Genomic DNA, 24,174 nt, shown 5'->3' on the forward strand with positions numbered 1-24,174 from the left:
TCCTGTTGAAAAATAAATGAATTTTAGTAGTGTCCAGACGTTTCACTGGTACTGTATAATAATTTAATTGATACTTTATTGATCCCCTGTAGGGAAATTCTTTACGCCTCCCTCAACTTCCTCTTTGTGGAGTAAGTTGACTGCGAATATATATGGACAATTTTGTCAGTGGAAAAAAAAAAACATTTCAGACATGTTTCAGATATTGCATTTAGAAAAGCACTGCACCGCCGCAATCAGAATGGGCGGAGAAACAGAAGAGGGAACACATTCATCATGGCAAACAGGGCTGGGGGGGCATAGCTTAATCAGTGTTAGTGCCTTACAGCAGGGTAGGGGCTGGTACCTTGAGAACGGTCTGACCGGGCGAGGCAGGGGCGGCCCACTCCATGGTGTCGGCTTGTTCCCGTGCCGACCGCAGCAGAGCTGTGAGCTCTGGGGACATCTCGTCAAACGTCGGCTTAGGCTGCGTGTGCAGACAGACCGGGGGGGGGGGGGGGGGGGGGGGGGGGATGGGGAGATGGACAGACGGGAGCAGTGAAGACAGTGAAAAGACAAAAGGAACGAGAGGTGTGGGGAGGGGGGGGGACACAAAATCGACAGCGAGTGGGGGGGATAAGAGCATTGGAGAGATGGGGAAGGGAAAGAGGAACTATTCATAAGAGCGTCGGAGAGAGAAGCCATCAAGCGAGCCGTTGACGTCACCCTAAATTACTGAGCGCGAGCAGTACTGCCTCGGAGAGCCACAGCCCAGCTAAGGAGATCACTGAGAACGAGAGCCACACAAGGTACTGGAATGGTGCATTCTGCTGATCAAATGTTCCTTGGCCTGCCGTTAAAAGTGGGGCCACAAGGAGGGAATACATGTAGGGAAAATTAACTGCTATGAACTTGTAGTGACATCGTTTGTAAAAAAACGAATGACAAAACTTTCAGTAACTTTGGACGTATTCTGTGATTTCCTTAGTTGAAGATATATCCCTCATCTCCACAAATCACCAATGATACCCAGTTACTGAGAAACACCAGGCAGTCTGGCTTCACAGAGAACTGTAACCGAGTTAAGATGTTGAATCCATTGGAATAATAGTAGCTAAGCTAGTCAACAAGTGCTAAAATAGTTTTTCTGCTCCATTCATCATTTTGGGGGACATAACATAAAGTGAGCAGCTTTGGCCACAGTTTCCAAAGTGTTCCGAAACGCTATGTTCTGATGAAGCTGGCTGAAGCAATCCCAGATCTCCGAGAGCCTGCTCTTATGAATAGGGCCCATGATCGATTCCAAGCGCGTGGCAAAGAGGTAAGAGGCGCATAGCGTGAGAAGTTTGGTTGACGAGGACTGACACTGAGATAGCCTCGGTCTTTCTACCCAAACTGAAAAGTTGGGTCTGTCAGAGGGGTTGGGGCACATTAAACTGATGAGCGATGAAGGACCCCATCAAATGGGCCGAGTGCAAAGGAAGGCAAGCAAAGTTAGATCTGTGAAGCCTTGGGTGATACCGAAGGAACTCCCAATCAGTCGCTAGCAAAGGTGTCATGCTATGCTCCTTCTAACTTGACACAGTACAAGTTAGCCCGGGTTGGCCTGGCTGGTGTAACCTGAGGATAGCTCATGGTAGCCCGGGCTAGCTTGCAGTAAACTGGGATAACTTTGATTAGGTTGGGGGTCCTGGGGAGAACTGAGGCAGCCAAAGGATAAACTGGGGTAGTCAAGGGTAAATTTAGGTAGCCTGGGCCAGTTTGCAAAAGCCCGTGGTAACTTGGGGTAAGTTGGGGGATCCTGTAGAAAACTGGAGCAGCCAGGGGTAGATTTGAGTAGCCTGGAATAGCTTGTGGAAGCAGTGGGATGAGAAGCAGGAGCAGAGGAAGGCTATGTTGAGAGCCGGTTGTGTTGTCTGTGCCATACCACTGCTCTAGCCGTAGGTGAGGTTTTGGTAAAGTAGCGTGGAGCAGGAATGGGCAACTCCAGCTCAACCAGAGAAGAGCCTCGAGCCTTTTCTTTCTGCGCCACGTCCACCTGCAGCTTGACCTCGGGCCTTTTCGCCTCCCCCATCTCCTCGGATGGGCTGACAGCTACCATAGTCCTCACGGTCCCCACGGTAGCCTTGGTGGGCGAGGGAGTCTCAGCTCCCTTAACGGTGATCAGCACATCTTTTTCTTCTGTTGGGGCTGGTCCTGGGGTCCCATAATTGGGTGACACTGGGATTATCTTGACCTGAGGGGACAGCCTCTCGCTGGTTGGAGTGGCTGGCCCACCATTGCTTGAGCGCGTCGTGATGGTAACCACTTTCTCCGACACCTTGCTATAGGTCTTTGCGGAAGAGGAGGTTTTCGGCTTTGTTTCTTCTTTCTGGGGAATGTCCTCAGACTCTCTGACATCACCACCCTTGTGCACGCCTTCAGCTCCTTCAGTGCTGCTTACAGTTGTTACTTTACAGGTCACTGTACTTTTCTGCTCTGCTACTTTAGCCACGTTGTTTACAATAACCCACCCATCAATCTCCTAAGTGTGAAATACAAAGAGTGTCATTAGCTGGCAGCTTAGGAGATGGTCACATGACACAATGAGGCACGGTCATCAAACAGTGGTCACAACCTGGGTCTTGAGCACAATGCGTTTTTATTTAGCTAGTGTGTTAAATCTTAATGAAGTGTTAGAGTAGGGTGAGCTGTGGTTTCACATAATGTGTTTAGAGTGGTTTTTGAGATCATTTGTATGTTTTGTACTCTTATGAGGACAAAAACTTTCAAAATAATAATGGCAATAATAATAATGCGGTGCAAAATCTAATCAGTCATTACATTAATTAATTAGTTCCCAACCTGTTAACTAGTAATTTGATGATTATTCTTCATAAACTTAAAATAAATATTACTTATCGATACTACTTTTAACGAGAGGTTCCAGTGGCTTGGTAACATTACACGTACCTAAAACCCTAGAAAAAGTTACTGAGTTGTGCTGGTTATTTTAGAGTGTCATGGGACCCCTCACTTCTGATTCAGGGACACACACAGCTTTGTTAGTGCCCCAAGCACAAGATGGCGGCCGACGCATTAACTGTAATGTCTTCAAACCATTCTGGCTTCAAAAAGTTCAAAAAACAGCTATTCTACAGTACTGCAACTCTCGGTGCAACCTCTTCCTCTGCTGTTTATAGGAAACAGGAAATATTAAACAATTCTTCCAGCCTTCCAATACAGCCACAGAAGCAGACTTTGATGGATAACTGAATCGGATTAACGTCTTATGTGTTCACTCACCCTGAGACTGTACTTAAATGTAAATAGTGGGTAGCAGACCGATAGGGGGGCATGGAGGATCAGGGGGAGCTTGCCTAGAGAATGAAACACCCATGTCTCTTGATGGAAGTAAATGTAATGGAAAAACTTCCATTTCCATCTCATTAATCACTGATAAAATTATGCAAATTACAGGCAGGCGCTGGATTTGAGCCTCCGTGATTGAGTATGTTGGCTATCCTTAGGGCGACTTCTGGGTGCCTTTTTAAAACATTTTGGGAATCATTCTGGGGAGATTGAAGCTGTTTCAATATTCTTACATGTCACTCATAGTAGCAAAAGTAAAGTAGATCTACCTTATTTCATGAACTAAACTTAATTACTATTTTAATGACTATTTAATTTAATGAACTATTAAATTTAATTGTTTAATATACTAGCTGTTTTTAAGATGGCTTGATTCAGCTTTCGAATTTAGCCCTAAGTCAGACAAGGACAGGCAGGGCAGACGGACTCTCAAGGGAGTCCTTCCCAGCATCCTTTGCAGCACGGCTTGGTGATGGAGACAGAGTCTCAGGATGGTGGGAGCCTCACCGTGGAGACAGTGGTGTCGAAAAGGCCCAGCTTCACATCTACACCACTTGCTCCCATCTCCCTGGTCTCCTCTTTAGTCTACAACAAAGAAGTGTCAAGTTATAGTTTGGCTCCTCCATCCATCCATCCATTCATCCATCATCCACTAAAATCCTAGTAAATACCCTCTGCTTGTTTCGTGACTTCCTCAGTTAGAGACCTTTCACAAATAAGACAGTAATAAAAAATTTATTTCTGACTAATGGGCACATGTATGACTTGATATTGTAAGACTGACAACAGCGCACACTAGAGTGAGTGCAATGCTGACATGGCTGCATGAGAACCATATCTGAATGAGACAGCAGCAACCGAACATCATCACAGCATGAAGAACAGCTGTGGTCACACCTAAGCTACTGGGATCTTCATTTAACGTCCTTTTCACTTAACAACCTGGGGTGTGTTTCCCGAAGCCTTCTACATTAAAAGACAGAGCTTACAACTTACGTAGCGTTAAGAATGCTTGGGGAAACTCACCCCTGGCCACTGGAATGAAACGAACACTAGATGAAGAGATGGTGTATTATTAAAGCATTATTTATAGTAATCAAGTAGAGTTAATGAGCAGCCAGTTAGAACAGCTGTACTATGCAGGTTACATTATTAAATATCCATCCATCTTCCATAAATTATGATCCCACAATTTTAAATATTTGGTAGCAATTTTTGACGTAATTTAACTGTGATTTTTAATAAGTAAGTGAACATCTGTTTTTTCAATGGTATTAGTGCAAGTTTTTACATCTTATATTTCATTTATACATCATTTATTCATCTAGTATTTGTGTCAGATTTAATCTTTTTAATGTACATATTAAATTTAACTTTACTGATCCCAGAGGGAAATTTTATATATATATAAAAAACTAAATATATTTCAAATATATATAAAGTGTGAATGAGGTTATTTTATGGACATGTGACAATGCAAGCGTAAGATTCCGCTTCTTCCCATTTGACAAAAATAAAATGCTAATGTGGTACCATGTATCCCTAACACTAGCCAATCAGTTTGTCCACTGTGTATGTTTCCTAGCAACCAGGTATCGGTCCACATCAGAGCTTACGTCGTCGGGCGTGAGCGGCTCAATCATGGGTGCCTCCTCTGCCCTCGGGGACCGCACTGGGGATGTGGCCAGCCTCTTCTCCCACTCCGTCAGGATGCTTGTGTCTACGCCCGTCTCCAGAAATGTGCGTCTCAGCTCTCGAATGTTGGTCTGTTTCGCTTCTTCCTCCGGGGTCCTGTCTGTTTCCTGGCGTACCAAAATGGAAAGTTAATGATTCACCACTATTCCCTTTTTAACATAACACCCACCCTCCATAACCAAGCCCAAAAACTAAAACATCAACAATACAATTAGATATCCTTAGACATCCCTGCTCATTGGGCTTTCAGATACAAATGCTGTTATCACTAACGAAAGCACTGCATTCTCAATCCTTTGAGCTGAGGGATTTAGATTCAGATGTACCTTGCCTTTCATGTGTTTGCACCTGAGGTATAAAGGCTTTCTTTTTGATCATGACTCTGGTGTTTTTAATCAGGCAGATGGTCGTCTATTTGAGTGCCGGTGTTTTCCATTGACAGCTCAGTGTAAGGCATATCCAGGCCGGCATTAGCACTCTGTACTAACCAGATTAATTCAGCCACCTGTGACGTGTACCTGGACCAAAATACCATGATGCCATTTATAAATCTTGTGCACTATTTTGTGATATTAACAACAATCCACCATCTTTCTGTATGAGACTAAAACAGGGTACCTGAGTCTTCAATTCTGATAAATCGTCCTGGTCCGACTGTAAGCATGAAACAGAGAGAAAAACAAAGCTGGATGATCTAGCTAAACATTTCAACTTGATACAAGGGAGAGACTCCCTGCCCACTGACGCCCAGAGGAGCCTCAGAGATATGATGGGGTTTCAGAGATGCACTCTGCCCCCACCACTTCTAATCTTGACTCCTTTCTCCTGTGCAGCAGTAACTTGGCTCACAGTGAACCAGAGATTGCAGAACCTTCCATTGTAAATTACACAAGCATTTATAGAAGTTTGCAGTGAAAGCAAGCCATTCAAAATTAGGAGTTATTCTAAAATCGGCTTTTAAAGGTGCTTGCATGCGGCAGTTGAGACCGAGTTCCAATGACACGCTGCGGTGAATTGAGACCGAACCACATTCAATGGCGCACACGCGTGATTGAGCTCGCCATGGAAACAGCAGGTGCTTCTCATGCCGGGGAGGAGTGGGATTTATACATTTAAAACTCATCTTTCTCAATGCAACCTAATGTCTCAAGTATGATAAATGCTCACGTCTCAGCATGCGAATCAGAGCCTTTGGAAAAAAATTAAAAAGAAACCGTCGAACAACTTCTCACCATGAAACAAAGGGGGTTTTATGTCATCGCTGATGCATTGGTGGTGTTTTAAAGGGATCCACCAGCATTCAACATGTATATAATATAGATGATATGATGAAGTAACTGAGTCCAAAAAATGTAAAAACCAAGAAAGTGACAGATTTGGATTGAGAGACATGTTACATATATGCTCTGTCAGTCGAAGCCCACGTGGTGCCCTGGGTCAGTTTCAAAGCTGGTACCTTCCGCCAGCATACTTTACCGGTGGTGGGGGGGGACAATTGCTCATGTTGCCCTCGCCAAGATCCGCCCCATGTAACACGGAACGTGCCCCCAACACGCCCGACGCGGCAGCTCTCACCTCCGTGGCTGTCTCGCCGTCAACGATGGTGTCCGTCCACTCACTGTTGTTCTTCTCCGTCCATCGAGGCAGGAGGAGGGAAAACAGAGGGCCCTGTCTTTAAGCAGTGCTTTGGCTTAGGGACTCAAGTGTCACAAGTGGTGATTATCCAGCCATCCATCCATCCATCCATCCATCCATCCATCCGTGAATGGATTCATCCATCCATTTTCCATAACTCACAGCTCACAGCTGATACATTCTTGACCTGATGCCTGTCAATCACAGGACATTCACACACACACACACACACACACACGCACGCACACATCTAGTGTATACCTATCCTTATGGGGCCCGCTCATTCACTTTTATAAGAAAAATGCTAACGCTAACTATGACAACCTTAACCCCCACCCTGCCCTAACCATAACCATAAGTAACCAACAAAATACAAGAGTTTTTGCATTTTTAGTTTTTTCATAGCAGTCACTGATTTTTATAAAATAGAGTTTTCCCTTATGGGGACCAGGAAACCGATTCCCATAAGGGAAAGAAACGGATATTTATCACGTTATGGGGACATTGTGTCCCCATAAGGATAGGTATACACCTGCTCACACACACACACACACACACACACTAAGGCCAATTTGATCACCCCACAAAGCTTGTAGCCTACAAATACAGGCCCAAATCCCACATTCTGACATCTTCTGCCTTTATACATGGACTATATACAGTGTTACTTTATGAATTGAGACTTAGTGGTGTTGGACTTCCTTTGTAGGCCCTAGTGGGTTGGGTTTCCCCTTTGAGTCTGGTTCCTCTCAAGGTTTCTTCCTTCTAGGGAGTTAATTTCCTTACCACGGTCACCTCTGGCTTGCTCACGGAAGGATTTGGACATGCACGGTATAAAGCGTTTTGAGGCAATGCAATACTTAGAGCTGTCACAATTACTCAATTAAATTTGATTACTAAAAAGCACTAATTAAAATTTTCGTTCTCAATTTCTTGACAATATGGTGGAAAAAAGACGGCGCATAGTGGAAGAGGATCCACAAAAAGAGTAAAAGCATTAGTCCTTCACATTAAAGGTGAACGAAAATGCAGTCGACTGTCAGCATTGCGAAGCATAACTTAAATACCAGCACAGCATGGCTGCATTGCAAGTACATCTTAGAGAACACATCCGGGATTGCGAGGTTAGATAGATACATGCCTCTTGGAGTAGCCTAACCTGTCTTTGTCATCACTTAAATTATTTTGCTTAAGATATTTTCTACAATTCCTGTATGTCAAAGTAATTAGCACTTCACTTCATCAAACCATCTTACTTAATAGGCCTACAGTACATAATAACCATATGTATTTAATAATTCTTTATTGTTTTTTTTTTTTTACATATTATGTGTTTTAGGGCTTAACGATACTGAGAAAAGTTCACGCTGCGATACTTGAAGTTTTAGTGATATTTAGGAATTGAAAATTAACCACCGTACACAGTCTAACAGAATTCATCTGCCGACAGAGTCTGTCAAATATGTTGTTAGCTGTGCCAACAGACACGAAACAGTGCCAGCAAATCACTTCGTTTTGCTCGAGATCATCTCTTCGGAATACAAGATATTTCCATACAGCGGAAGATGAATGTCTTTTCATGACCAGTTCCTGTTTGCTTTTCGCCTCTTCAGTCTTCACTCGTTTTTGTTTAATTCTTCATAAGTGAGAGTCAAACAGCAAAGATGAGAATGACTATGATCGTCTCGGAGAGCGCATGCAGTGCTCATGCAAAAGCAGCGGCAGTAAACCTTAGGCTATTTATTTTCAATTCCAGTGACAGAGTAAGGAGGTTTTAGAGCAACTTACTGATGGATTGAATGTAGCAGACTATTGTGGTCCTTGCTTTGTGATAATGGCACATGCATGAAATGCCATGTCGACATTAACATGGCGCATCGTGTAAGCCTGGTACACAGCTTTGTGTGTTTAGTTTGCATGTTCACCCTGTGTGACTGTGAACCATGCAATGGCTGGCTGATTCCTGGCTTGTGCTAATCGTATCGTAACGTATCGTATCATATCATATCGTATCATATCGTATCGTATCATATCTAAACGATTGCTAGATGAATCGGAAAATGAATCAGTAGGTTACTCGATTATTACTTGATATAACCAATAGTGACAGCCCTAGTAATATTGTGAAAATGCACTAAATAACTTTGAATTGAATTGAATTGTAACAAGCTGGGAGAGTGTTTAGAGGGAGAATTTCCAGAAATGTATAATTTTGCGAAATTGTGTCAATAATGAAAAATATGAAATTAGATGATCCGTTTCTCAACATGTGTTTTTTGACCTTTTAATCGGCCAGCAAAACTGTGCTCCTGATCCAGGAATTGAGGACGGCCTGTGGGTACAGTGAAGGGAGAGACAGGCACCGTGCAGTCGGCAGTGATGCCATGGATCCGGCAATGTGTCCAGCGGCTCCTGAGGATCATGCTCCAGCATGGTGGCCTGTTCATTTCTTCTGTGAGTTTCCACATGCCGTTTATCACACTACAGCCCGTACATCAAGCTGACAGCATTAGTGCCACCATTAAATTAAACCCTAATTAACACAATGTGAGATGCGTTTCCCACCATGTACAGATATGAGGGCGGGGAAGCTTTTTCCCCAACAAATATGTATAATACAAATTATGCACAGCATTCCTTAAAAAATTTAAACACTTCATGGACTTGCAAAGGGGTATAAATTATGAATGCTCGCTTCAAACAGTGCATTGTCTCTGTATTTTCATGTTTATCTGGCACCAGTGGCACAGAATGGAAGGCATTCAGATGAAAATGTAAATGACTTGTGCCAAGACGGTACCGTGACTCACCGGGCTGCACTACAGCCTCATACCTCCTGGGTATGGGATTGTTTACATGGAATTTGCATTTTCGCAGAACGCTCCTTCGGAAACTCTAGTTTCCTCCCGAAGATGTGGTCAAGTGCATTGGTGTCTCTAAGCTACCCAAAGTGTATGTCCTATGATAGATGCGCATCCAGCTAAAGGGCTCCCCTGTGGTTCCTGCTATACATTTACATTTCTTTATATTTAGCAGACCCTTTTATCCAAAGCGATATACATTTCTGAAAGAGAGCCAGGTCAGCCAGTCCCTGGAGCAATTTGGGGTTAAGGGCCCTGCTCAGGGGCCCAACAGTGACATCACTCTGCGGAGTGCTAACCCGCTGAGCTGCACGTCATGCCCTCTTCACACTCCTACGCCAGACAAGTGATTTAGTCGGATGGATGGATGATTAGCACTAGCAGTGTGTTTCCTGCCTGAAACAGAGGGAGACGTAAACAAAGGTGCTCAGAAGTTTGTGAGCGACTGACAAAACTGAGGTCACAGCGGAGACGATCTGCTACTGAACTCCAAAGAACAATCACGGTTTTTCTGCAGCTGGCAATGACGTCAAGCGAGCTGGTACAGCTCATCTCCACGTCATCCTAACCTCCCACATGCTCCAGGTCCATCATCACCACGTAATTCAGACAAGCAGCCAAAATAAGAATTCCCCGAGGTGCCCCTGAGGATTCCCGAGGAGCCCCTGAGGATTCCTGAAGGACCTACCTTTGCCTCTGGATGGACTGGTGTGAGTGGGATTGGTTCTGACACTTCTGTGGCCACAGTCTTCTCCTCTTCCTCAATCTTCTCCTCCTTCACCACTTTCTCCGGCGTCACGGTGGCCACGAGGATGGGTGCCACCTTGGCGGGTGCGCGGGGCGCGGGGCTTGGCTTCGGGGTGATCTTTGGTTCCTTCATTAGGATTTCATTGCTCTCACACACGGGGGCTACATCACAAAGAGATAGTTGAGCAGTGATGCTGGCATGACTCATCAACGTTCATTTTTAAACTTCTTAATATAAAAAAATAAAACCCACAGCACTAAGCATAAATGAGGAGAGTATACAATATATATATGTATATATATATAACCTTTTATATACATATATATATATATATATATTATATAAAAAACACAGAACGACTTACAGTTAATGTACTAAACTTTTTATAGTTTAAAACTACAAAAATCCCATGCTGATCACACGGTCCCGTCATTAAATCTACGCAAGCGGTCAGTCATGTTATTACCAGTATAACCTTAGAGTTTGACTTCAGGCTGACGTAACACACAGTCATTCCAGTGCTCTGGTTTAGACTGAACAGAGAAATGCCTTCTGGTTTCTTTAGAAAAATAACCACATGGCGTCAATTAAGATTACAATTACAATTAGAATGGCACTAAAAAGTCCTATAGTCTATGACATTTGGCATACCTTGGCAGGTATAAATAGAATTCCAAAGTGACAATCCAACACGTGCTTTAATGCACAGGCTTTCCCGGGCTGAAACCCAGGGACTTCCACAACAAAAGGGGTCTCAATCTTACTTAATAAAATTTAAGCATCCCAGTCAATGACTTTCACTGTAGCCAAACCTCCCCCGCCCACAGTCGACAACTACGCCATCGTGGAAAAAAGTAAAGGGGCCTCTGACCATGTTAATATGCCTTCTGTCAAGTAGGAGGGGCAATGTCAAGTAGGAGGGGCAATGTGGGAGGGGTTTATAACTTCTCATACCCCAACCCTGACCCTCTTTATAAACCGCTCCTACCCCTCGGGATGAACCCCTCCCACTCAATATTGCCCCTCTCACTCAATACTCGGCCCCTGGCTTCAGCGATATATACTTGGGACACGCACACATGCCACCCGCCCCCGCCAGCCTCTCATATCACCCTGTGACGTTTTAATAATGCAGCACCACCTAGGCAGCCTTGGGTTAGCTGCAAAGGCGGAAGGGGTAACCAGTGGCATCGCTTAGAAGACTTCCGCTCTGGAGATGCTTGACATAGACGACGTTTGAAGTTCTTTGATGGCCAAAGCCCTCAAGTTATGCCCTCACCATGTCCGACATCAAAGCCCCAATCAGTGAAGAGACGCAATCCATTACATTACATTACATAATCCTCTCCTTTACTTCATAACGTTACGGCATCTTGTTACTGATTGGGTATGAATTCAACCTATCAAGTTCAGTTTTACTGTCATGTCTAGAAAGTATATCATTTAACCTGTTTTTTTCATGGTGTTTTCCCCCTGTGATAATGACATTTACTGTCCAGATTTATCATCTAGTATATTTGAATAACCTCATATTTATCCATCCATCCATCCATTTTCCAAACCGCTTAGCTTACTGGGTCGCAGGGGGTCCGGAGCCTATCCCAGAAGCAATGGGCACGAGGCAGGGAACAACCCAGGATGGGGGGCCAGCCCATCGCAGGGCACACTCACACACCATTCACTCACGCATGTACTCCTACGGGCAATTTAGCAAGTCCAATTAGCCTCAGCATGTTTTTGGACCGTGGGGGGAAACCGGAGTACCCGGAGGAAACCCCACGACGACATGGGGAGAACATGCAAATTCCACACACATGTAACCCAGGCGGAGACTCGAACCTGGGTCCCGGGAGGTGTGAGGCAACAGTGCTAACCACTGCACCACCATGCTAACCCCCTCATATTTATTTCATATTAATTTTGTTAATAAAGTCTGATTAGTGCAGGAAAACTTTTAGATTCTAGAATATTCTCCAATGTCGTAGAAACTAAAATGTCAATTAATCTCAACTGTACATATAATTATAACTATCAATGCAGCATTTTTATGATAAATATGACACCAGCTAAATCCTTTCACGTGTCATAATTCCTGCACTATTCCTGCAGGGCAAATGGTCTTTCAAATCCCGGCTTTTCATGTGTTTTTTTTTATGCCTTCAAATTAATCTGACTCTTGTTTACAGCATCAGCTTGAGAAAAAATATATAAGCCACTGTATTGTGTGTGTGACAAATGGCAACGGTGTTTATCGCATGCCAAGCAGGATGTACTATGGCATGCAGGGACGACAAGTGGTGGGGGGCAGGGAGGGAGGCACGGCGAAGGAGCACGAACACCCCAGCGACTGAGCCGAAGCAGGAGATTGATGTCGCCGGGGTGAGAGGGGTGTGGGGGGGGGGGTGGGGTGCATTCCAGCTACTACACCTACGAGTTAAACAGAGCACAAGACGTATCTACCTGTTAGACCATTGTCATTTACTCGGAATGGCAGTTTATTTCCTGGAAAAACTGTCCGCGCATTGTTTGGATTATTCCGCTGAGCTGGAGAGATAATTAAGACACTGCGGTGAGAATTCAGCATCGACAATTCAACAGGAGACCGAAGATGAGATGAGGGATGGGAGAACTGATCTGGGATCGGCTTGCAGGCAGGGGAATCATTAAAAAGAAAAAGCTACAAGGTAGCGATTCTGGGATGCATGCTCTAACATAAATGTCCGCAGAGACTTCCAGCGTGCAGCAGTGCAGCAGCTACAAGGAAATCACGCACATGCAGCGAAACCGGCGACCCAAAGGACACTGCGTTACCGACATTTATGGAAGACATAGGATGATTGATCCAGCAAAGCAGAGTGATCTCTGTGTAAAGGAGTGAATAGTACATATAGTGTCGAAAATTATATGTTATGTGTGCGGCTTTTATTATTTTTTTTTTATTTCCCAGAATGAAACACCAATTAGGACAGAAAAACCCATCCGTGTTCAAATAGCTGCCTTTTCTGTGCCCGACTGTGATCACTAAAGGACCCTGCTGGCAACTGAGTGAAGCCGGCTGTCTCTAGAGAGCTCAAAGGAGTGCGATAAAAAAAAAAAAAAACATACAGTCTCCTAATTAATCAGAAGGCAGTAAAGGGGAAAGAACAGCACAGATATGCTTGGTGGAACAAAAGACGACAAAAAAAAAACATATGGAGAAAACATTAAAAGCACATAGCGGCTAATCTCTCTACAGGCATCACAAAATAAACACAGCTTAGCTTAAGAAGGAGTAGTGCATTGTGGGATTTCTGTGAACTGCCTGTTAATGTTGGCCTGGGAATGGCCAATAAAGGAGGCAGGGAAAAAAAGGGGCCAGAAATCATAAAGTGAGGGTCTGAACTAAGACGTGACTCCACATTTTGGTGGGAAACATCCCCCCCCCAGGTGAAAGAGTCCCCAAAGGTGTGTAAGACCTACCCCCGTCCAGGCTGCGCGACATGGTGTAGCGTTTGCTGGAGGAGCGTTCGAAGTAAGGAGCTGGCCGGACAATCTGAGAGCTGGCCCGCCGGGTCTGGGCCTGGGTGCGGCCACTGTAGCGGAACTTGGAGCCCAGCGTGAGAAACTTTTTGGGAGGGGGTTCTGGAGACACCAACCTTTAGGAGGGAAAGATAAAAGTTTGGTACCTATACTCACATGCCATTACTCTGTAGACAGAGACGTCCCCCTTAATTTTGTCTTAATTAGGGCCCTGAGTAAGGGAGAGCGGCTCATGACTTGAGCAGGATCTCGAAGCGCCTGTGTGAAGCGTAAACTCTTGCAAACTGTTACATCACCAGGGCCCCCACTTTCGGAAGTGTTACCACCTGAATATTGATGCATCTAAACACCCTTTTCCTCAAAACTAGCTCAACCAACTCAAATACGCCAAAGTTTTGTTTTTCTTATTTTGTAACAATAATTCATTAATTCCTACCGCATCACTGCTGTCTGATGGAAACCATGCATGTCTACTTTTTGACGACTGATTCTGACTTTTCACTAAAGATGGAATACGCCCATTGTCCTATGTCTAGTGATAGAGTTCGACACAGGCCTCTTTGGTAGTGTGTTACCCTCTTCTGCAGTGTGTCAGGTTCTTCTGCAGTGTGCAAGGCTCCTTGACAGCACGCAAGCTTCTTATACAATGTTTAAGACTTTTCTGCAGTGTGCTTTCATGCCTCTACATGCCCATTAACACATTACAGAAGACTTTTACACATCGAAGAAGCAGCCTACGCACTGCCAAAGAACGTACAGCAGTGAGATGCCCAGTTGAGTCATGAACATGAGCATGATCATGAACTGTGTGTGTGTGTGTTGGGGGTGGGGTAGGGCTGCACGTGGGGGTGGTTGTGGTCGTCTTATCTTACTCAATGCTGATCAGATTTAATTCAGGGTTGCCTACTTTGGTCAGCTGGCTGGCCAACGTGAGATTTTCAGGTTGAGACCAGTCTGCACACACATTTACATGTACGTAACAGTTTTAATACCTTGTAAACAGTCTGTAGGGTTTGTACACTGCCCCAGCGCTTTTGATGTAGCTAATTTTAGGTTTATAATGGAATAATACACACTTTCTTGTGTGAGCCTGAGAGTCTGAAAGCGTGAGTGTCACACCAGATGCGTGAGAGCTACCAACCCTGTTAATCTGATTTACACTGGTAAGTAATATAAACTGTTACCTCAGTAAGCGTGCTATAGGATGCGTGGTGCACTTCACAAAAACAGGGCTGTGTTTGGGCTGCAAGGTGAAGATCGTGCGGTGGTTAGAGGCGCATCGGCGAGTGGGAGCAAGGCTGCCACCTGAAAAAGGTGTGGTGCTCCACGCAGACCTTCCACAGCCGCTTCGCCGCACGGTGGTTCAGCAGCTTGAATCCGATCGTGCTCTCGAACTGCTCGAACTCAAAGGGGCGGAGAAACAGGAGTAAATGGGACGTTCCGGCACCTTAGGTGGCCATTTTGTTTTTTCCCCATACACCTTGGCAAGAGCGATATTTGTCATTCGTGATAACAGCCGAGTAGACAGGTCACGGCAAATGGTGATATTCAGTATAAGATGATTCATCTAGCAAAAAAATCCAGGATGGGGGCTGCACCGACAATTCATGACATTTCGAGGGACATGACATCACTCAAGGGTCCTGTAATGCCAAGTGATTTCGAAACCTCATATTATGTTTGATGATACTCTACTCATACGGTGCCAGCCAGACTTAGATGGAACAATGAACCATTTTGGCGGGAAATTTCACCTTTTTTCCGCACATATCAGTATCTCACAAATTAAAGTATTGCTCTGAAAGTTTTGAAGTAGAACTTCAGTTCAGTTGTAGTCAATGACACTTGTGGCACAGAAACTTTACTTTTTCTGACACTTTTTCAGCTGGGCCTCTTCCACGTCACTCTGATTCTTTAAATGCCACAATGCAATGGAGAGGGCTGGGGTTCGGCGTACTGCGTCATGTGACGTCGGCGTCAGGGCTGACGTACCTCCCCGGGGCGGATTTTGATGTAGAAGTTGTTCCTCTTGTAGGAGATCTTGAGGACCTTGGGCCAGGCGAACCTATTGATGCGCAGTCTGTCGCGGTAGATGAGGAGGCCGCTGGCACACACACCCAGCATGATGTCCACACCCTCGGAGTCCTGCGGCCATTAAACATCAAACTGACCCATTAGGGATTATGGGATTTACAGGGCTGTCTGGGAGCGCTCCGACATTAATAGCACTGAACATATTCAACAAATGTGTCTACGTGGTTTGCTTGGTTACAAACTTGTTTATCTTTAAAGACCCTATTTAGAATTTTGCAGTAACCAACAGTAACTAGTACATGCTGAGAATACAGATGGTATTGAAAAAACACAGATTCAAAACTGAATTCTACGTCATTATTACTGATTACTATGCACCAATGAAAAAATCCTATTATGAATCTCACTACAGTTAACAGCTAACACCTGGGTTGTTCCTAATTTAGCTGACACTATCATAACTGTTTCTGACACTAATTACCCAATCTAACCCCTTTCTGGGCAGGAGACCCGCTACAGCCTCATAAACAAAGCTGACAAAGACGCCCCCATTAATGTCAGTGTGTGTGAGAGGACAAAACAGCACTTGAAAATAGGACATTAAATTTTAAATCACTTGGGGTGTGGCTCTTTGCAGCAGGGAAGGGGTGGATTGACGGTAAAGCATTAATTTGAAGGGAGATCCCTTCCGTTACTTTGGCTGCTCTACGAAGAGCTGATGCAAACATGCTGTAATCCACAAAGACAGAGATGTCTCACTTTAAAAACAGCTTCTAACATGAGGAAACGAAGCAGACCCATGAAAGAGACCCGGGATACAGCTTCTAGGGCGGCAAACATCGCACTGCTGTTCTGACAGCCATTCCAGAAGCTAACTGGGACTCGGGGTCGTACGGAAGGCGGTAAAAGGCAGACGGCACCTTGGCATGGTGGAGGTCCACTCCGTACATGGACAGCTTCTTCACATTCTCCAGGAACTGCAATTCAGCCTCAGCTGGAGTCATGCCCCTGCGTCGGGAGGAGGGGGAGCAGGGAAAACATACACCAGAGCTGCGTCACTCTGCCCCAGGTGCAGCGACACAAGTAACTGACACCCCATGTACAAAGCCAGCTGGTGTGTCCCCATAGGGACGGGCTACCAAACACTCGATTCTCGAAAAATCGATTCTATTTCATGGGCATCTGAGGAAATACCTTTAAAAACAGAGCTATCATGCAGGGCTAATCATTGGTGGCACCTTCTTACACTGCAGGATCCCTGAAAGTGTTTATTTCAGAATTAATTATGTCTTAGGCTATACCTCCAAACATCAGTCTGCTTGTTAGGTGGCACAGAAGCTCAGTGAGCTATACTGTAGCCCTCCTGCCTCCGAGTTCAGATCCCACCCCTGCTTGCGTGTGTATGAGGTCTGCATGTTCTACCTGTTTCTCTTTAGGTTTCCTTCTACAACTTGAAACATGTGCTTAAGTCAGCTGCTGTCAGTAAATTGCCCTTAATGAGTGTGTGCCCCATGACGGGCTGGCATCCTGCCCAGGGTGCCCCCTGCCTCATGCCCCAGGCTCACATTGGCCCTTCAGCGGATAAATGCTCAATGAAGTTGGATGAATGTTTTGCTAGACTGCAAATACATTTATGTTGAATGTTCACAACCACAAAGGACCTTTTCTTTTAAATAAATTACCTACAAGTTTTTTGTAGCGGAAAAATTTCATGAGATATGCAAATGGGGAAAATTCCAACCCAGCAATGATATCGGGAAGCTGCAGAATAAAAGTGAATTTGTTATGTAAAGCGATGAGGCAGACTTGCGGTCAGGCATTTCCATTCAGGTGAGGAATAAGGTTTTCTGATGAGAGCAGTGCTTAGTTAACTATCTGTCAATGTGCTGTACCTGCATGTCACATGAAATGCCCATGATAGACAGACTCTCTAAGTAAACAGTGTAGCAGGGTTATTATCGTTAACAATTTATAGAAAATATGTCATTTCTGTTTATATGAGAATAAAAAACCACCACTAAGGGATAATTATAAATATTGCTTTAGAAAATACCTGAATACAAATTTAAAAAATGTCTAATACTCCCAGTACCATTTTTCTTGTTTAGCTAGCTTTGTTTTTTACTGGTATCTCACAGTGTTACTTATAAACCATTAATAATACCTAGAATATGTTTTGCCCATTAAGAGGATGTTAGTACATAATGGGCAGTGTACTCATGTAGGCTAGATTAGACACATGACATACATCTCTACAACTTTCAGTCTGTTCCTAGAAATAAAATCACTAAAACCTTAACTGAAACTAACATATACAAAATCTAAGCAGAAATATATAAACTAATAACAACTATTAAACCCACACGAATAATTAAATAAACTGGATTTCAAATAAAGAGTTGAAATAATATAAAAATGATTAATCTAATCAATTACGGGTTTTGTGATTAGTTGATCGAATTGAACTGCATATATCAAAAACTGACGTGAGAAGCATTTTTTAATTTTTCAGTTGAAATGGATTTTGGTAATGACTGAATAAATGATAACATTATAGATAAGAACATAAGAAATTTACAAACGAGAGGAGGCCATTCGGCCCATCTAGCTCGTTTGGGAGAACTTAACTAATAGCTCAGAGTTGTTAAAATCTTGTCTATCCCTGATTGAACTCAGGGTTTTAGTTTGCACTAAACTAACAGGAAGACTATTCCATACTCTAACTACACGCTGTGTAAAGAAGTGCTTTCTCAAATCCATTTTAAAATGTTCTCCTGCTAATTTCCGCTTATGGCCACGAGTTCTAGTATTTAAACTAATATTAAAGTAGCCATTTGGCTGAACAGCATCCAGACCCTGTTAGAACCTCATATACTTGGATCATGTCCCCCCCCTTAGTCTCTTTTGCTCGAGGCTAAACAGATTCAGCTCAGCTAACCTCTCTTTAAACTTAAACATCTGCTTTATTACATGTAGGTAGCTCACGGTAGCATCAGGACTTGGTCTGACCTCCGATTTTGCTACTAAGCATTTTGGGTTGAGGTGGTATTTCAGGCTTGAACTACTAGAAGGAACGAAAATTCCGTACTGCGGAAACTGAACGTAGATAGTGAACCTATCTACGGTTCCATCTGGGAATTTTTTTAAATGTAAAACGTCCACTGACTGGGCCAAGCAAAGCCTTTGCATGAGTTTCCATATTTACAAGGCTACCAAGAACGGTTGTATTCATATTGTCAAGGGGCATCATAAGGTGCGATTAATCTGTGTTAACTTAATGCATTATTTTTTCTATAACTAATCAAAGTTATAATAAGTTTTTTAGTAGCCTGAGTGGGTGAAATGCCAGGGGGAACATAACACACTTGTAGGTCTTGTGTAGGTCTATAATTTTCTCCTCCAGCTCCCTGGTCTGGTTTGGGGCAAAGCGAAACTCGCTGACGTAGTCACTGCCGTACTCGTCCAGGTCGTAATCACCCAGCTCGGACTGCACCGTGTAGGAGCCCAGGACGGTGTGTGTGGCGAATGAGCAGGGCAGCCGGCCCGACACGATGTCGTCCCTCAGCTGGAGGCAGAGGTAGTACCTGAGGGAGCGAGGCAGGCATCAAGCACCAGGCGAGGCTGCAGATTTTTCACTGTAGCTTTCGAATCCCCTGACAAACCCAAACGGTGTAAATAAAATCACACCACATTCTTAAACCCTGACGCTGCTCAGGATAAGAATTCAGAAGAGGAATGATTAGATGAGTTAACCATAAATAAAAACAACAATTTTCAAGCAGTTTACATCAGGGTTGCGGCCATTCTGGAATGCATTCATCAATATCAGCCGAAATCAAGAAATGGAACTGGAGTTGGGATTGGGAAAAAAAAAACTATGAGGAACAGAATTGGAAGGGAATTTGAATTTAAGGGAGTTTTAAATTCCAACTCCAGTTCCATTTCCTGATTTGGACTGGAATTGATCAATGCGTTCTGGAAGGGCCCCACCCTGGTTTACATGCATTTTCAGTAATTATGTGTATGTATATTATTCCTATTACCATTCCCATTTAGTTCGATTTGTTTGATTTCGTGCAGCACTTTGGTCAACCTCTGTTGTTTTAAATGTGCTCTCAAAATAAATTTTGATTTGACATTCGGATTTGAGAAACAGTACAATGCAGAAACAGTTGAAAGGTGCTGGACCAGGCCAGATAATATCCAAAGGATCAGAGATCAACGGTTTCTATTTACTCAAAGTGAATAATGAAAAACAGAAGCAGGCTGACAAGCTGGCAGCCAGTATGCTCAGGGGCCGTAAACAGCCGCTGTTCTGGCCGAGCCACAGCTCACTCTCGTGGTCTTGCCTTGTGATGTCCTCTGACAGCTGAGCGGGTTCAGGAGGGTAAAACTTCACATTGAACGAAAAATTCCAGGGTCCATCTAAACGACAAGAGAGAAAGAGAAATTCTTCAAGCCAGGGAAAATGCTACGATTGCACTACCAAGTGGAAACCCACATGCAGAAGAGGAAAATAAGGTTTACCATCTTCTGGGTCTTCATCTCATATGAATGACATCAAAAGCCTCTGTCTTTACAGGTTACAGCGAAAGCCATGACAGATTACTCACTCCTTATCTGTTTCTTCATTTCCTTAGCTGGATCCAACCAATTCTGTGGAATAAAGCATGCATTATTTAAGCTGTCACGAAACCCTGCAGAACATCCATCACGGTGAGCACATCACCTTCTGGTTTTCACTGTCTCGGAATGTGGCGCCGAAGTAATCCCGTTCTAGAAGGTTCAGATGCTCACAGACCTTGTCGAAGAGCACCTGGCCTTTCGCCCGCTTCTGAAAATGAACGTCGGCACAGGGAGAAGAAAAACAAAAGCAGTGTGATGGCTCCTGTAGCCCAACAAGTAGAGCAAGATAGCAACAATGCAAAGGCGGTGGGTTCAAAACCCAGAGGATGCGCATGAATGAATAAGTAACCCTTCTTTCTGCTGCAAGTTGCTCTGGATTAAAGCATCAGTTAAATGTGATCAATAAATGTCACCAGAGGGCCACCATCCCTATGGGGACATGGTAAGACATCAACTCATATGCCTTGGTCTTGTTTAGTGGTTGGGTGTTTTCCAGAAGCATTGCAGACAGACTGAGATATGAGCTATTTTTCTTTTGCGCAAATCAAAGTTCAAAGGAAGACCCCCACTTGGGTCTTGCCCAACATTTCTTTGCTTACAATTATGGTGCAAATACTGGCTTGTAGATTTCAGTGATGTACCTCCTACAGTCAAGCATTCCCCGAGTGAGTATTGTAAATTTTTTTTGTTTAAATAATCATTTGGATGTTTCTACTGGCAGACCATTCAAGGTTTCCCCCCACGCTCTGTCCTACACTTCCTGGAACAGGCTCCAGCCTCACCAAGCCCTACACAAGATAAGTGGTTTGGGCGATGGATAGATGGATGAATGCAAGCAATTATGGTTGGAGGCAATTACAGCATCGGCAGGTTCAATTGTCAGGCGTGTTTTTTAAGAGTTATTTCCAAGAATATGAGGCATCTCAAGGACACACACAGCTCATAAAAGACGCAGAAGATGTTTCCTAAGAGGGTCCGCACTGATGCCTATTCAGTTTGCACCTGAAATTACTCCAGCAAAGCGTCCAGCCGTCTAAATGATCAACATTAAAGTAAATCGCAGCCCAGCTACCCGATTAAACGGATGTGAAACATATAGAGAGAGGGAAACTACTGGATTAATCGTAGGATAGATTTCTGCAGCTTCACCAAGCAGCGTGATTTCAACACGCCACTGTTGCCCAGCTCTGGCCTATTTTTAAATCCCTTGGTGTCAGAAGTCCCTGACTAGACAAATTTGGCACGACCCAGCTGCAGAAAATCTCGCGGACAAAAGAAAAAAACCATTTTGATGTGAATGAAAAATGTGTCATCGCAGAAAACAAAGTTTTTTCGACATGATCCTTCGTTTGCACAAATGAGGTAATCCGGGGGATTCGTTGGCCCCTCACTCCAGACGTGTTAGGGTAGTTAATGGAGACTGTGCCACATCGAAAATAACCTCATTAAAATCACGCTCGCTCCAAGACACTTGAACTCAGAGAATCGTCTCTGATGAAGACACTGATGTTTAAGGCTCAGACTTCAGTGATCAGCCTTGCGGAGCGTAGACATTACCATATATGCTAGTTTATTCTACCTCCCCGCATGCATCTTAATGTAATGGCTGACATTGCAGGCTTTACAAAATGCATCTTCACACCTGCCACCTGCTCCCTGCAGAAAGAACAGAGCTTCGATCCGCTTACTAGAAGTGCTTAACCAGGGAAAATAAGACTAAGAGAGAAAATTACAAATGTCGCACAAGGTAAATTACATCAATTTCCTTAATTTCAAAGATCTCTACTTCCTATTTAAGGATTTTATTTAGATGTCTATCAAATGACATCAGACTTATACAATAAAATGAGTTGCAGTAACAAAAATGAATTAAAAATGACAGAATACTTTAGACAGTGATATGCATACATTACAGAGTAATATATACAATACACTTTAATGCAAAAATAATGGTTGTTGCTTAAAGATGCATCGCAGTTCACAGAGATGAGTCAGAAATCATGATGTATCATTAGTGCAGAGCAGTGGTGGATAGTTTCAGATCCAGAAAATAAAAATCCAGAACAAGATTTTGTTTAAACCAACCAGTTGAGCATAAAGAGTCAGTCACATTGTACTCGGTGAAACAAAATCCTGGTCTGGATTTTTACTTTCTGAACCCGAACTATTCACCTCAGGTGCTGAGATCAGAGAAAATCTGCCCAAAGAGGAGACGTGTTCATTCCTATCCAGTCTTTCTAATTTCACTGGAATAACTTTACTAAGCTTGTTCAGACATAGGTATCAAGTCTCATTATGGGACTCAAGTTTGTTTTTGTCTTTCCTGCTATCTCTCGACGCTAAGATATGAGTCTCACTGATTGTGATGATGTGAAGTTGACTTCAGTGAAGTAAGTTTTGCAACACTGCTGTTAATTGCCCCCAAAATGGCAGAGACAAGTCAGTCAGCCAGCATCATTTTTCAGAGTTTTCAGAACGGTAGGGCCTTCAGTATGACTGCATGGAGAAATCAAAATTTAGGCGAAAGCTGTGTGTTTGGTAAGGTGTTGGCGAGACATCAAAGTCCACATACACAAAGACAGAGTTCTGATTACAGTTATTTCAGTATTTTTAGACATGAGCAGTCAGATTGTTGCTTGTTTCCCTGTCTGCTTAACTGAGTTATTTTGTACAACTAATAACTATCAGTAAAAGCATAAGGAGTCTTTTTGATGGTTCACTGTTTTCACTGAAATGTACAAGATTTCTGTCACCAACTCCTTTTTTTCAATAGTTAGGCTGACATGTATGTCCAGGCTGCCATCACAACCTTCCTCCATCCATCCATCCATCCATCCATCTGCAAAAGCCATGTCCAGCACATGATCCCAGTGATGTGGGAACCTATCCAGGTAGTACAGGGTACAAGGTGCAAACCCACTAAACTGTATTTAAAAATTGTCAGAATTACACTGACTGCCCCCCTCGCATCCCCCGTTCAGATGAATCTCCAGGTCCATGCATTGGACAATTCAGAGATGAAAATTGACCTCGAACCACATTTTTGAAACACAAGAGGAAACCTCTGAAAAACATAAAAGTGAGCCTCTAGATCAGCTGCATCATGGACGTTACACTAATGAATACCTCTAACCAGACATTTGCATCTGATAACCTTCAGTTTGGGAGCCTGACTATGAAACATTTCCTTTGTATGGCGCCAATAGTCCAAACTCAATTTTGCATAAAAAGCTCGGCCCAGATCGATGCTGCGAGTCTCTCATCCACTCCACGTGCCGCTGGGAGACCCCCCTTCCATGAGTGGACATGCAGCTGTCAATCAGCTATAAAAAGTGGAACACGCCAAGGCTGTCACCGGGTTAGAAATAACTGATATGCGTTCAGAGCATGCCCAGTGAGTACCGGGCTGAATTCAGCTCACGGCCAAATCCAGTGGAGATATTTATTACATCATGTACTATAATTAGCATAAGAATACTAAGGCTGTTCCACGGTACCTCTCTGACCTTGAAACTACTCAGGGTAGGCTAATGGCATATGGTAATCTTCCTCATAATCTCCTTTAGACATAAAAGCATCATGATACTTTTATGGGGGCAGTGCCTGTGATCGGAAGGTCGCCGGTTCAAATCCCATGACTGGCAGAGTGGTGTCACCGTTGGGCCCTTGAGCAAGGCCCTTACACCCTGCTTTCTCAGAAATGTATGTCACTTTAGCATATAAGCT

General features: G+C 43.8%; 1 protein-coding gene across 6 annotated transcripts in view; it reads right to left on the reverse strand.

The window, feature by feature from the left end:
* Nucleotides 1–24,174, reverse strand: part of LOC125750765 (protein 4.1-like) — a 43,868-nt gene that overhangs the window by 5,221 nt on the left and 14,473 nt on the right. For 2 of the 6 annotated variants that reach the window (XM_049029004.1, XM_049029011.1), the window contains exons 4-19: nt 20,552–20,656; nt 20,436–20,478; nt 20,172–20,247; nt 19,188–19,406; nt 16,743–16,830; nt 15,781–15,933; nt 15,094–15,191; nt 13,729–13,904; nt 12,730–12,813; nt 10,210–10,430; nt 6,601–6,651; nt 5,644–5,679; nt 4,947–5,132; nt 3,838–3,915; nt 1,907–2,503; nt 347–466 (exon numbers count right to left, since the gene is read on the reverse strand). In XM_049029004.1, the coding sequence (XP_048884961.1) occupies nt 347–466; nt 1,907–2,503; nt 3,838–3,915; nt 4,947–5,132; nt 5,644–5,679; nt 6,601–6,651; nt 10,210–10,430; nt 12,730–12,813; nt 13,729–13,904; nt 15,094–15,191; nt 15,781–15,933; nt 16,743–16,830; nt 19,188–19,406; nt 20,172–20,247; nt 20,436–20,478; nt 20,552–20,656 (2,331 nt within the window). Of the gene's footprint in view, nt 1–346; nt 467–535; nt 2,504–3,837; nt 3,916–4,946; nt 5,133–5,643; nt 5,680–6,600; nt 6,652–10,209; nt 10,431–12,729; nt 12,814–13,728; nt 13,905–15,093; nt 15,192–15,780; nt 15,934–16,742; nt 16,831–19,187; nt 19,407–20,171; nt 20,248–20,435; nt 20,479–20,551; nt 20,657–24,174 lie in introns of those variants that run through there. The other 4 variants (XM_049029019.1, XM_049029028.1, XM_049029045.1 and 1 more) reach the window with 4 other exon arrangements.

Source organism: Brienomyrus brachyistius, chromosome 1, assembly GCF_023856365.1.
Source record: "Brienomyrus brachyistius isolate T26 chromosome 1, BBRACH_0.4, whole genome shotgun sequence".
NCBI classification, from domain to species: domain Eukaryota; kingdom Metazoa; phylum Chordata; class Actinopteri; order Osteoglossiformes; family Mormyridae; genus Brienomyrus; species Brienomyrus brachyistius.